Source organism: Gallus gallus, chromosome 34, assembly GCF_016699485.2.
Source record: "Gallus gallus isolate bGalGal1 chromosome 34, bGalGal1.mat.broiler.GRCg7b, whole genome shotgun sequence".
NCBI classification, from domain to species: domain Eukaryota; kingdom Metazoa; phylum Chordata; class Aves; order Galliformes; family Phasianidae; genus Gallus; species Gallus gallus.
This window is the reverse complement of record NC_052565.1, coordinates 104,017-116,535: the sequence shown is the minus strand read 5'-3', so window position 1 is coordinate 116,535 and position 12,519 is coordinate 104,017. Positions and strand designations below refer to the sequence as shown.

The window sequence follows — 12,519 nt, the reverse complement described above, 5'->3', positions numbered from 1 at the left end:
GGAGCGGGGGGCGGGACTTCGCGCCTCGCCCACCAATCAGCGGCGGGGGGCGGAGCAGAGTGGGGAGCGTTCGAGGCCCGGACGGACGGCGGAGCGCCGCGCAGGTGAGGGGCGCGGGGGGGGGCGGGGAGCGGCGCCGGGGGCGGCCCCGAACGGCCCCAACGGCCCCAACGACGGCCTCGACGGCCCCCGGGGCACCCAACGCTCCTCCGGGCCCCGCCCCGCGCGGCCCCGCCCCCCCCTCAGCCCTCCCCGGGGGTCGCGGCCTAACGGGGGGCCGAGCGCCGCGCAGGCCGCGCCCCGGAGGTGTGTGAGGGGGGGTGGGGGGGGGGGCGCTTCTGTGAGGCCGCGGCGCCGCGCGGGGGGCGGGGCGGACGGCGGGGGGTTAAAGGTCGCCCCGCGGCAACCGCGCGGTGGAGGCGGAGGGTTCGGTGGCGGTGGGGTTCCCCGCAACGGAGCCGTGCGGGGGCGGCTCCCACAGCGCGGGAGGGACCCCATAACCGCACGGCTCCGTAACGCCACAGCCCCCATAACCCCTCAGTCCCGGGAGGAGCCCTCCTACAGCCCCACAGCCCCCATAACCCCACAGCCCCACAGCCTTCCTGGCCCCCACAGCCCTGGGAGGAGCCCCCCTGACCCCTACAGCCCCGTAACCCTACAGTCCCACAGCCCTATAACCACACAGCCCCACAACCCCCACGTTCCTCACAGCCCCATAACCCCACAGCCCTACAGCCCCCGCAGCCCTGGGAGGAGCCCCCATAGCCCCATAACCTCGCAGCCCTGGGAGGAGCCCCTACAGCCCCCCTGGCCCCCACAGCCCTATAACCCCCAGTCCCAACAGCCTCACAACCCCCACAGCCCCAGGAGGAGCCCCCACAGCCCCATAGCCCCATAACCCCACACTCCCACAGCCCCGGGAGGAGCCCCCATAACCCCACAGCCCTACAGCCCCCACAGTCCCGGGAGGAGCCCCCCTGACCCCGACAGCCCCATAACCCCACAGCCCCATAACCCCCACAGCCCTGGGAGGAGCCCTGACAGCCCCCTGCAGTCCCACAACCCCCACAGCCCCAGGAGGAGCCCTCACAGCCCCCATAACCCCATAGCCTCATAACCCCACAGCCCCCATAACCCCACAGCCCCATAACCCCCACAGCCCTGGGAGGAGCCCTGACAGCCCCCTGCAGTCCCACAACCCCCACAGCCCCAGGAGGAGCCCTCACAGCCCCCATAACCCCATAGCCTCATAACCCCACAGCCCCCATAACCCCACAGCCCCCATAACCCCACAGCCCCATAACCCCACAGCCCTACAACCCCCACAGCCCCCATAACCCCACACTCCCACAGCCCCACACCCCCCACAGCCCCACTCCGGGCCGTCCCCTCCGCTCCACCCCACAGCCCCGTTTCACTTTCACAGCCCCCCCCCCCCCCCATACCCCCCCCGCTGACCCCCTTTGCCCCTCCCTCAGCCTGCAGCTCAGTGCAGCCGTCGCTCATTGGGCACAATGAACGTCTTTGACCGCAGCATCAACTTGGATGCCCTCTTCAAGTTCTCCCATATGTGAGTAACGCTCCGGGTGGGGGGGGTTCATTGTGCCCCCCCCCACCTGACCCCCCCACTCCCCCCCCCACAGCTCAGCCTCCACCCAGGAGCACCTGAAGAGGGTCTATGGCAGCTTTGCTCTCTGTATGCTGCTGGCGGCCGTGGGGGCGTACGTCAATGTGGTCACCCATCTGTTCCAGGTATGGGCGGGGGGTGTCTGCCCAACCCTGCCCCCCCCAGGCTGCTGGGGCTGCTGTGATCCCCCCCCATCCCTGTGACCCCCCCCCATATCCCTGTTATCCCTCCCTGTGGCCCTGTGCCCCCCCATATCCCCGTGACCCCCACCCCCTTATTCCTGCACCCCCCCATATCTATCTAACCCTCCCCGTGTTCCTATGACCCCCCCACCTGTCCCTGTGCCCCCCCCATATCCCCATGACCCCCCCACATCTGTTCCTCTGACCCCCCCATATCCCTGTGACCCCCCCCCCATTTCCCTGTGCTCCCCCCACATCCCCGTGGCCCCCCCGTGGCCCTGTACCCCCCCATATCCATGTGCCCCCCTGTGTCCCCGTGACCCCCCCGACATCCCTGTGACCCCCCATATCCCCATGACCCCCCCGTGTCTGTGCACCCCCCCCCATAACCCTGTGCCCCCCCACATATCCCCATGACCCACTCATTACACCCACGCCCCCCTATATCCCCGTGCCCCTCCATACCCCATGACCCCCCCCATCCCTATGCACCCCTTTATCCCCGTGACCCCCATGTCCCTGGGGGGGGTCGGGGGGCGCACTGTGACCCCCCCACGTCGCCCCCCCCCCAGTTCAGCCTGCTGAGTGGTTTGGGCTCCCTGGGGCTGATGGTGTGGCTGACAGCGACGCCCCACAGCAGAGAGACGGAGCAGCAGCGGCTGGGGATGCTGGCAGGCTTTGCCTTCCTCACAGGTATGGGGTACCCCAAAAAGGGGGGGGGGAGGCACTGTGCACCCCCAAATCCTCCACACACCCCCCCCCCCTTCCCCTCCCTATGTGCGATGGGGGGGAGGTGAGGGGGTCCTCACGCTGCTCTCTGTCCTTCCAGGCATCAACCTGGGGCCCCTCCTGCAGATGTGCATCGCCATCAACCCAGGTAGGGGCCCCCCCGCTGCCCTATAGAGCCCCCTCACCCCCCATAGAGCCTCCTACAGAGCCCCTGACTGCCCATAGAGCCCCCCCTGTAGAGCCCAATGGCCCCCCTATAGAGTCCCCTGACCACCCTGTAGAGCCCCCCACAGAGCCCCCTGACCCCCCTGTAGACCCCCCTGACCCCCCCACAGACCCCCCTGACCCCCCTGTAGAGCCCCCTGACCCCCCTGTAGAGCCCCCTGACCCCCCTGTAGACCCCCCTGACCCCCCTATAGACCCCCCTGACCCCCTTATAGACCCCCCTGACCCCCCACAGACCCCCCTGACCCCCTTATAGACCCCCCTGACCCCCCACAGACCCCCCTGACCACCTCTCCTCTCCCCCAGCATTATCCCCACCGCCTTCCTGGGCACGGCCGCCATCTTCGGCTGTTTCTCACTCAGTGCTCTCTATGCCCGGCGCCGCAGTTTTCTCTACCTGGGAGGTGAGGGTGCCCCAAAAAGGGGCGGGGGTCCCCCAAAAGGGAGGGGAGGTGCCCCATAGAGGGGCCAGGGTGCCCCAAAAGGGGTTGAGTGGCTCAAAAGGGATTGGAGGTGCCGTAAAAGGGACCAGAGTGGCCCAAAAGGGGCTGGGGGTACCCCAAAAGGGGTGGGAGGCGCCCCATAGAGGGGTTGGGGTGGCCTAAAAGGGATTGGAGGTGGCCCAGAAGGCAATGGGGGTGACTCGTGGAGGGGTTGGGGTGCCCCCAAAGGGTCGGGGTGCCCCAAAAAGGATTGGAGGTACTCTCAAAGGGGCCAGGGTGCCCCAAAAAGGGGCTGGGGTGCCCCATGGAGGGATTGGGGTGCCCCAAAAGAGTCAGGGTGCCCCAAAAGGAATTGGAGGTGTCCCCAAAGGGTTGGAGTGCCCTATAGAGGTATTGGGGTGCCCCCAAAGGGCCGGGGTGCCCCATGGAGGTATTGGGGTACCCCAAAGGGTCGGGGTGCCCCATGGAGGTATTGGGGTACCCCAAAGGGCCGGGGTGCCCCTCACGGGGCTGTGCTCACTGCCGTCTCCCTGCAGGTTTTCTGCTCTCCGGCCTCACTCTGCTGCTGCTCTCCTCTCTGCTTAACGCACTGCTGGGCTCCGTGTGGCTCTTCACGGTGGGTTCTCCATCCCCGCACCTTCCAGGACCCCCCCGGGCCGCCGTACCCCAATGAGGGGGGGGTTCCCATCTGACCCCCCCCCCTAACCCCCCCATCCTCCCTGCAGGCCAATCTGTACGTGGGGCTGATGCTGATGTGTGGCTTCGTGCTCTTCGACACTCAGCTCATCATTGAGAAGGCAGAGAGCGGAGATAAGGATTACATCTGGTGGGTGTGGGGTGCTGTGGGGTGCTATGGGGTGCTATGGGGTGTTATGGGGTGCTGTGGGGTGGGGCTGGGGGGGTCGGGGTGGCACAGCCCCCCCTCTGAGCGCTGTGCTGTGACCCCATAGGCACTGCGTGGATCTCTTCCTGGATTTTGTCAACATCTTCCGAGAGCTGCTGATGATCCTGGGGGTGAATGAGGTGCTGTGGGGTGGGGGGGTTATGGGGGGGGGGGGTTATGGGGTGGGAGAAAAGGTTATGGGATGGAGGGTTATGGAGTGGGGTTATGGGATTGCAGAGAGGGTTATGGGATAGAGGAGGGGTTATGGGGTGGGATGGGGTTATGGGATGGCATTATAGGATGGCATTATGGGATGGAATGGTGTTATGGGTGGCGTTACGGGATGGGATGGGATGGGATGCGGTGATGGGATGGCATTGTGGGATGGAGTGATGGGATGGCATTATGGGATGGAGTGATGGGATGGTGTTATGGGATGGAGTGATGGGATGGCGTTATGGGATGGCATTATGGGATGGAGTGATGGGATGGCGTTATGGGATGGCATTATGGGATGGAGTGATGGGATGGCATTATGGGATGGAGTGATGGGATGGCATTATGGGATGGCGTTATGGGATGGGATGGCATTATGGGATGGCGTTATGGGGCAGCGCTGACAGCCGCCTCTCCCCCGGCAGAACAAGAAGAAGGAGAAGAAGTGAAGCCGCTCCGGGGCGAAGTGGAGCCGTCCCCCCCCCGACCCCCCCCCAACCCCCATCCCCCCCATCCCCCCCATCCCCCCCCCACCCCCCCGGTTCATTAAAGGCTGCTTTGCTGCCCCCCAGCAGCCCGGACGCTTTGGCACCTCGTGGCTCCTTTCCTTCCCTGCCCCATTCCCCCCATTGATGCCCCACAGATCTGTTGGCGCTCAGCTCCGCAGCCCCCACCCCCCCCACCCCCCCCGGGCTGTGTTTATGGGGGGGTTGGGGGGGTCCACCTTCCTTTGACCCCCACCCACAAAGGGGACTGGGGGGGGTGGGGGGGTGTTGGGACCCCTTTCTGCCCCACAGAGCGTCTCCTTTAGCAGCAGTGCCAAGCAGAGCAGCGCCCAGCAGGTCTGACTGTAATTAATTAATTATCCCCCCCCAATTAACGCCCCCCCCTCCTTCCCCCCCCCTGGGAGCGGTGATGGCTGCAGGGCTGTCTTTGTACACCGAAATGATTCAATAAAACGCTCAGATTGAAACCGTGCAGCAGCCCGGGGGGGGGGGGGGCAAAAAAAGGGGGGGACACACAGAGACAGCGCCATTATAAATAAAGGGGGGGCGGGGGGGGCGGCTTTATTGAGTTAAAAACGTGGGGGGGGTGGGGGGGGGGGGCTGTACAATGTGATAGCACCATAAGAGAGAGGGAAGGGAAGGCGGGGGGGGCACAGAGCACCGGGACCCCCCACAGCCCCCCCTTATTGTGGGGTGGGGGGTGGAAGACTGCATCCCACCCCATGGGGGGGGCGGGGGGTGTTTGGGGGGGGTCTGCGGGGGGGTTCAGCCCTGACTGCCGCAGGAGGACAGACTGTCATACAGGGAATCGCTGAGCGACTCCGAGTGCTCCAACCCGGGGGGGGCCGCAGCCCCCCCCCCGCGACCGCACCTCCGCGCTGCCCTCATCCCCCACGTCGGACGCGCTGGGGGTGCGGCTGCTGCCCGCGCTCAGGGGGGGGGGCAGCGGGGGGGGGGGGGTCCGGAGATGCGCCGCGCCGCGGGGATGGGCTGCAGACGGGAGGCTGTAATGGGGGGGGGCGAGAAGAGACTGAATGGCGGCCACCGCCCCCACCCCATTCATCCCCCCCCATTCAGCCCACTCCATTCACCCCCACCCCATTCATCCCCCCTCCATTCACCCCCCCCCCCCATTCAGCCCACCCCATTCACCACCCCCTTCCTCCACCCCCCCATTCCCCCCCCATTCACACCCATCCCATTCACCCCCCCCCCATTCGTCCCCACTCCACCCCCCCCCCATTCAACCCACTCCACCACCCCCTCCCCCCATTCACCCCCACTCCATTCACCCCCCCCCATTCAGCCCCGCCCCATTCGCCACCCCCGGGTATTATGGGGTGCCCCCCCCCCCCTTACCATCCCCCCCGCGGTGCACAGGAATGGATCGGCCGCCCCGCAGCTCCGCGCGTTGGGGAAGGTCCAATTCTTGCCCTGCTGAGCGCGGCGCGGCTTCACAGCATCGGCTGGGGGAGGATTGGGGGGGGGGGGGGGGGGGGGGGGGGTCAGTGCCGACACCCCCCACAGGGACACCCCCCCCCCCCCCCCAACCCTCCCGAGACCCCCATTGGGCCCCCCCTTCCCCCGGACCCCCTCTCTGGGGGTCAATGCCACCCCCAAACAGAGACCCCCCCCCCCCCCACGGTCACCACTACCCCCAGTGGAGACCCTCTCCATCCCCCCCCCCCGCGGGACCCCCAGTGGACCCCCCCCCTTGCTCATGGGACCCCGGCCATGAGCTCTGTTCACCCGTGGGACCCCCCCTTAACGGGACCCCCCCCACTCCCCACTGCCCCCCCCCATCCGACACCCACCCTGCAGCCCCCCCCGTTGGGCCGCACTGACTCCGCTGTGGGGCGCAGTGGGGCCGGAGCGGCGTTTCCCCATCAGCTCCTCCACCCCCGGCAGCTCCCGCTCCAAAGTGCGGGCCTTGCGGGGTACTTTGGTGTTGGGGGGGGGCGGGGGGGGCGCGGGAGGAGCGCTGGGGGGGGGGGCAGCGATCCCACGAGGTTTGGGGGCTCCTTTCGTGGGGACCCCCCCATAATCCGGGGGGGGGAAAGTCCCGATGCCGCTGTCCAGAGTGCGCGTCAGGGAGCTGCAGGCTGTGGGGCACAGAAAGGGAAGGAGGGGGGGGGGGTTGTGGACCACCCCCCCAACCCCCCCCCCCATGAGGACCCCCCCCAAAAGGAACCCTCATGGGACCTCAGCCATGAGCTCTATTCACCCGTGGGACCCCCCCTTAATGGGACCCCACCTCAACGGGACCCCCCCAAAGGACCACCATCCCCCCCCCCCCCCCCCCCCCGCCTTAATGGGAACCTCCCCTCAATGGGACCCCCCCCATAAGAGACCCCCCCAAAAGACCACCATCCCCCCCCCCTTAATGGGATTCCCCCATAAAATCCCCCCCCATATGAGAGCCCCCCCCCCCCCAATATGGGACTTTCAGCCATGGAACCCCCCCCCAAGAGCCAAGTATGGAACCCCCATTCCACGAGACACCCCCCCCCCCCCATGAGCCCCCCCCCAAATGGGATCCCAGCCATGAGACCCCCCCAACCCCACGATAATCCCCCCCATAAGCTCTCTTCCCCCATGGGACCCCCCCTTAATGGGACCCTCCCCATAAAATCTCCCCTTAATGGGAACCCCCCTTAATGGGACCCCCCAACACAGGATACTCCCTATGAAACCCCCCCACGAGACCCCCATGTTGGACCCCCCCTCCCTGAGACCCCTCCCCTATGAGACCCCCCCCCCAATTCTCCCCACCTGCGAAGTGCTGCAGCGGCCCCAGTTCTGATAAGCGCTCATCGGGGTGCAGCTCACCCCGCAGCCCCACACTGGGAACCTATGGGGCAGCATCAGTAGGGTCAGCATCCATGGGGTGCCCGGGGGGGGGCAGAGGGGGGGGGTCCTCACCTTGTGGGGGGGCTCCTGGCCGCCCCTCAGGTGCCCCACGATGCCGTTGCGGCACAGATCCCGTTTGTGCTCCAGGCGGCTCTCATAGGACGCGTCCTTCCCATCCACCCTATGGGGGGGGGATGGTGAGACACCCTATTGGGGGGGGGCACCCCATGGAGTGACCCCCCCACAGGTGTGCGCCCCATCCCATCCCACCCCAACCCCACCGTATCCCTATGGCACCCCCACCCCATCCCCCCCCCACTGTATCCCCATCCCCATTCCCACCCCACAGTATCCCCACTGCATTCTCCTACCCATCCCTATGGTAACCCCAATGGGATCCCCCATCCCATCCCACCCCCATGGTATCCCTACAGCATCCTCACCCCATCCCATGCTCATATCCATCTCACCCCCATCCCACCCCCACTTTATCCCCATCCCATCCCATCCCACCCCATGGTATCCCCATCCCATCCCATCCCATAGTATCCCTGCTGTATCTCCACCCCATCCCATCCCCATCCCCATCCCACCCCATGGTATCCCCATCCCCATTCTGTCCCCATCCCATTTTCACCCTACAGTATCCCCACAGCCTCCTCCTACCCATCTCTATGGTACCCCCATGGTACCCCCATCCCATCCCCATCCTATCCCATCCCATCCCATCCCATCCCCATCCCCATCCCATGCTATTCCATCCCATCCCATCCCATCCCATCCCATTCCCATTCCCATCCCCATTCCCACCCCACGGTATCCCCATCCCATCCCAACCCATCGTATCCCTGTTGTATCTCCACCCCACCCCACCCCGCCCCATCCCCACCCCGCGGTATCCCCACGGCCCCCCCCCCCCCCCGTTATGTCCCCCCACCTCTCCAGCAGTCTCTGTACGAATTCTCTCGCCGTTCCATCCCGTCCCGCTGCGCGTCTCCGCGCCGCCCCTCCGCGCCCCTTCAGTTCCTCCCTCCCCGCGCCGCGCAGCGCCGCCTCTCCGTCCCGCACTCCGTCCCGCACTCCGTCCCGCACTCCGTCCCGCACTCCGTCCCGCACTCCGTCCCGCACTCCGTCCCGCAGCGCCCTCCTCAGATCCTCCGCCCGTTCCATCAGACGGGATATATTCACCCCCTCCGTCTCCGCTTTCCGCCCCCCCGCCGTTTTGCCGTCCCTGCGCAGCGCTGCGGGTCCCCATTCGCCGCGGCCGCGCAATGCGGGCAATTTACTGCGGCGCAATCCGAGCCACCCCGCCAGACCGCCGCCCCCCCCCCCGCCGCCGCCGCCGCCCCCCCCGCCGCCCCCCCCGCCCTTCCCTTTGCCGTCCCCCCCCCCCCCCTGCAGCCTCAATACGTTCTCTTCGATCCCTTTCATCACTTTCTCTTCGATGGCGGAATGCGCCCCCGCCGCGGGGGGGGGCGGCGGATTGGGGGCGGCGGGGACGGGAGCCGTATGGGGGGGTCCGCCGCCCCCTCCGCCGCCCCCCCCGCCCGCAGCCGGTCGGCCCCGCGGCCCCGCGCCCCCCCCGCCCCCTCCGATGGGGTCGGGGGGTTTCGGGCCGCTGCGGCCGCTCCGAGCTGAGGGTCGCCCGGGGGGGGGGCCGCTTTTGGTGGGAGCCCCCGAGCGCTCCTTAAGGGGGGGGGGCGCAGCGGAGGACTCGGGGGGTTTCTTAAAGGGGCGGCGGCACTGAGCGGAACCCCCCGGGACGGAGCGGCGGGAGGGGGGGGGGGACGCGGCTGCTCGGTCCGATGGGATGGAGGGGGGGGGCGGGGGGGGGTCGTAAGGGTGGGGGGGCGGGGCTGACCCATAGGTGTGCGGCTGAGGGGGAGGGGTCGACCCATAAGTGTGGGGCGGGGGGGGCGGGGTTGACCCATAGGCGTGGGGCGGGGGGGGTCCCTGTGGTGATGCCCCGCAGGACTGGGGCTGGGGGGTCCCCGGGGATGGCGCCCCCCCATAGGTGTGGGGTTGGGGGGGCGGGGCTGAGCCGTGACTTTGGGGCTGGGGGGACGGAGTCGCCCCGTAAGTGTGGGGTTGGGGGGGCGGGGCCGCCCCATAAGTGTGGGGCTGGGGGAAGTTGGGGCTCTCGGGGGGCGTTTCGGGGGGGCCGCTGCGGCACGGGATGCGGGAGGCGCGGGGCAGCTGAGGGCTGAGGCGCAGCGCGGGGGGGGGGTCCCGACCCTTTGAGCCCCATGGATGGGGACAGCAGTGGGGCTGAGGGCACCCCCAGGTGTGGGGCGCAGCCGCCCTCGGGGCTCTCCTCCTCGTATAGGCCCAGATATGGGGGAAGGGGGGGCTCGGGGGTGGGGGGGGCGGTGTGGGGGGGCCCCCCCAGCAGAGGGTCCGTTTCCTCCTCCAATCTGCGCAGCACTTCCAGGATCTGCGCCTTCTTCTTCAAGAATGGGGAGAGGGCGTCCAGGGGGGGGGCGGCGGTGGGGCAGAGGGGGGGGCTGAGAGCGGTGATCGATGGGGGTCCCAATGGGGTGACCTGCGGGGGGGGGGGGGGGGGGGGTCATGGCCACATCACCCCATGGGTATGGGTGGGGGGGGTCACGACCACATCATCCCATGGGCATGGGGGGTCATGGCCACCTCATCCCATGGATGGGGGGGTCACAACATGGGCTATAGGGACGCTGTGGGTCTGAGGATACCGACCTGCGCTGGGGGGGCACAGCAGCCGTGGGGCGGCGGGGCGGGTGGGCGCTCAGGGCTGCCGGGGGGGTCCGGGGACAGCGGGCGCAGCTGGAGGGGACACAGAGCCACGTGATGAGGGGGCTCTGCCCCACACCGCCCCCCCCACAGCCCCACACATACACACACAGACCTGGGCTGGGGGGGGTCCGGGCGGGGGCTGCAGGCGCTGCTGGCAGAGGTCGCTCAGCGCCCGGTTCTGCCTCTCCAGCTCCGCCACGCGCTTCTTCAGCTTCAGGCACTCCTCCCGCAGGTCCTGGGGGGGATATGGGGTCAGCACCAGCCCTATAGGCAGCCCCATAGATGGACACCGCCGCCCCCTGCCCCAGGGACCCCCATCAGCGCCCCCACGCACCCTTAGGGCCCCCCAGCCCCACAGACGGACATCTCTGGATGCCCCCAGACACCCCCAGCCCCATGGGTACCCCCCCCACAGGGACCCCAACCCCACAGACACCCATCGGGACCCCCACAGCCCCATAGAAACCCAAAATCCCACGGGGTCCCCAGGGCACTCCCCAGCCCCACGGGCACCCCCAGACACCCCCAGCCCCATAGGCAGTCCCAGCCTCACAGACAGACACCCCTGAAGACCCCACAAATGGACACCCCCACCCCATGGCCATCCCCCCCCCCCAAAGGACCCCAACCCCACAGACATCCATCAGAACCCCCCCAGCCCCATAGACACCCCCCCATCCCAGGGGTCCTCAGGGCCCCCCAGTCGCATCAGCACCCCCAAGATGCCCCCAGCCCCATATATATATATATATATATATACACCCCTATGGCCCCCCAGCCCCACAAACGAACACCTCCAGCCCCATGGACACCCCCCCCCAAAGGGACCCCAACCCCACAGACATCTATCAGGACCCCCAGCCCCAGAGACACCCCCCCATCCCAGGGGTCCTCAGGGCCTCCCAGCCCCATATATATATATGTATATATATACACCCATAGGCCCCCCCAGCCCCACAGACACCCCTCCCCCCCCCATACACCCCTACAACCACCCCCGGCCCCCCCACCTTCTGGTTGAGCAGCGCCTGCACCACGTGGTTGGCGACCTGGTGGGCACAGCGGGTTGTGGGGGCCGTTGGGGGGGGTCAGCAGCCCTATAACCCCCCCCTCTCTCTGCCCCCCCCCACCCCGCACCTCATCCAAGCAGCGCTCGTACGTCTCCCGTTGGTTCTCATTGGCCTGAGCCAGAGCCGAGTTCTCCTCCTGGGGACACAGCGGGGACACTGCGGGGGGCACCGGGGGGGGACCCCATCCCATCCATGACCGGGGGGGGGGGGGGTCATACACTGGGGGGGTCACACGCTGGGGGGGTCATACACTGGGGGTCATATACTGGGAGGGGATCATACATGGGGGGGGTCATACAATGGGGAGAGGTCATACATTGGGGGGTCATACATTGCAGGGGGGGTCATACATTGGGAAGAGATCATACATTGGGGGGGTCATATATTGGGGGGGGGTCATACAATGGGAAGAGGTCATACATTGAGGGACTGAGGGGGTCCTATATTGGGAGGGGATCATACATGGGGGGTCATTCACTGGGGGGGTCATTCACTGGGGGGGTCATGCATTGGGGGGTCACACAATGGGGAGAGGTCATACTTTGGGGGGGGTCACTGGGAGGGGATCATACATGGGGGGGTCATACATTGGGGGGGGCGCAGAGCTCCGTAACACCGCCCCCCCCTCCCCGTACCTCCAATTCCCGCAGCCGCTGCAGCAGTTCCCGGTTCGCCCCTCCCCCCCCCCGGGCGTCCCCCGGAGCTTCGGCCAAACTCTCCGCCATGGCGGGGGGGTCGCGCGGGGCGGCGGACGGACGGACGGACGGACGGACGGACAGCCGACCGCCCCCCGCGGCTCAGCGCGGTGCCACCTGCGGGGACGGCGGGGGCTGTGAGGGGGGGCACCCCCCACACTCCCCCCCCCCCATCCCGGCGCGGCCCCCCCCGCTCTCACCGGGCGTTACGGCGGCGGCGGCGCGGCCATGGTTGGACGCGGGGCGGGGGGGGGTCCTGTGGTGACGTCACGGCCGCACCGGGACGGGCCCCGCCCCCGCGCGCTACCGCCGCCAATCGGCGCT

The 12,519-nt window shown here is 68.0% G+C and overlaps 2 protein-coding genes across 3 annotated transcripts; one reads left to right on the top strand and one right to left on the bottom strand.

Moving 5' to 3' along the window:
- The first annotated feature begins 56 nt into the window (after nt 1-56).
- Nucleotides 57-5,278, top strand: TMBIM6 (transmembrane BAX inhibitor motif containing 6). 2 transcript variants are annotated; one of them, XM_040654813.2, is made up of 10 exons: nt 57-104; nt 1,479-1,570; nt 1,644-1,752; nt 2,382-2,502; nt 2,639-2,681; nt 3,064-3,167; nt 3,743-3,822; nt 3,932-4,032; nt 4,157-4,229; nt 4,731-5,278. In XM_040654813.2, exons 2-10 carry the CDS (start codon nt 1,515-1,517, stop codon nt 4,752-4,754), a joined length of 711 nt encoding a protein of 236 aa, XP_040510747.2. In that variant the 5' UTR covers nt 57-104; nt 1,479-1,514; the 3' UTR covers nt 4,755-5,278. The 2 variants fall into 2 exon arrangements, with proteins under 2 accessions (XP_040510747.2, XP_040510748.1); XM_040654814.2 differs by having other exon boundaries at nt 57-306.
- Nucleotides 5,279-5,340: 62 nt separating this feature from the next.
- NCKAP5L (NCK associated protein 5 like) lies at nt 5,341-12,445 on the bottom strand. The gene is given in 14 exon segments (XM_040654932.2): nt 5,341-5,690; nt 5,692-5,841; nt 6,171-6,277; nt 6,626-6,913; nt 7,584-7,662; nt 7,734-7,842; nt 8,599-9,953; nt 9,955-10,203; nt 10,374-10,460; nt 10,543-10,665; nt 11,441-11,479; nt 11,568-11,636; nt 12,136-12,312; nt 12,396-12,445. Coding segments are annotated over 13 exon segments (2,859 nt in total). The 5' UTR covers nt 12,226-12,312; nt 12,396-12,445; the 3' UTR covers nt 5,341-5,576.
- Between the last annotated feature and the right edge of the window lie 74 nt (nt 12,446-12,519).

Excerpts from the sequence above, each read along its gene's own strand:
- TMBIM6 (XM_040654813.2), top strand. The coding sequence starts at position 1,515 with ATGAACGTCTTTGACCGCAGCATCAACTTGGATGCCCTCTTCAAGTTC. Across the intron at positions 2,682-3,063 it reads CAGATGTGCATCGCCATCAA|CCCCAGCATTATCCCCACCG; the intron begins CCCAGGTAGGGG and ends ACCTCTCCTCTC. Across the intron at positions 4,033-4,156 it reads GGAGATAAGGATTACATCTG|GCACTGCGTGGATCTCTTCC; the intron begins GTGGGTGTGGGG and ends GTGACCCCATAG.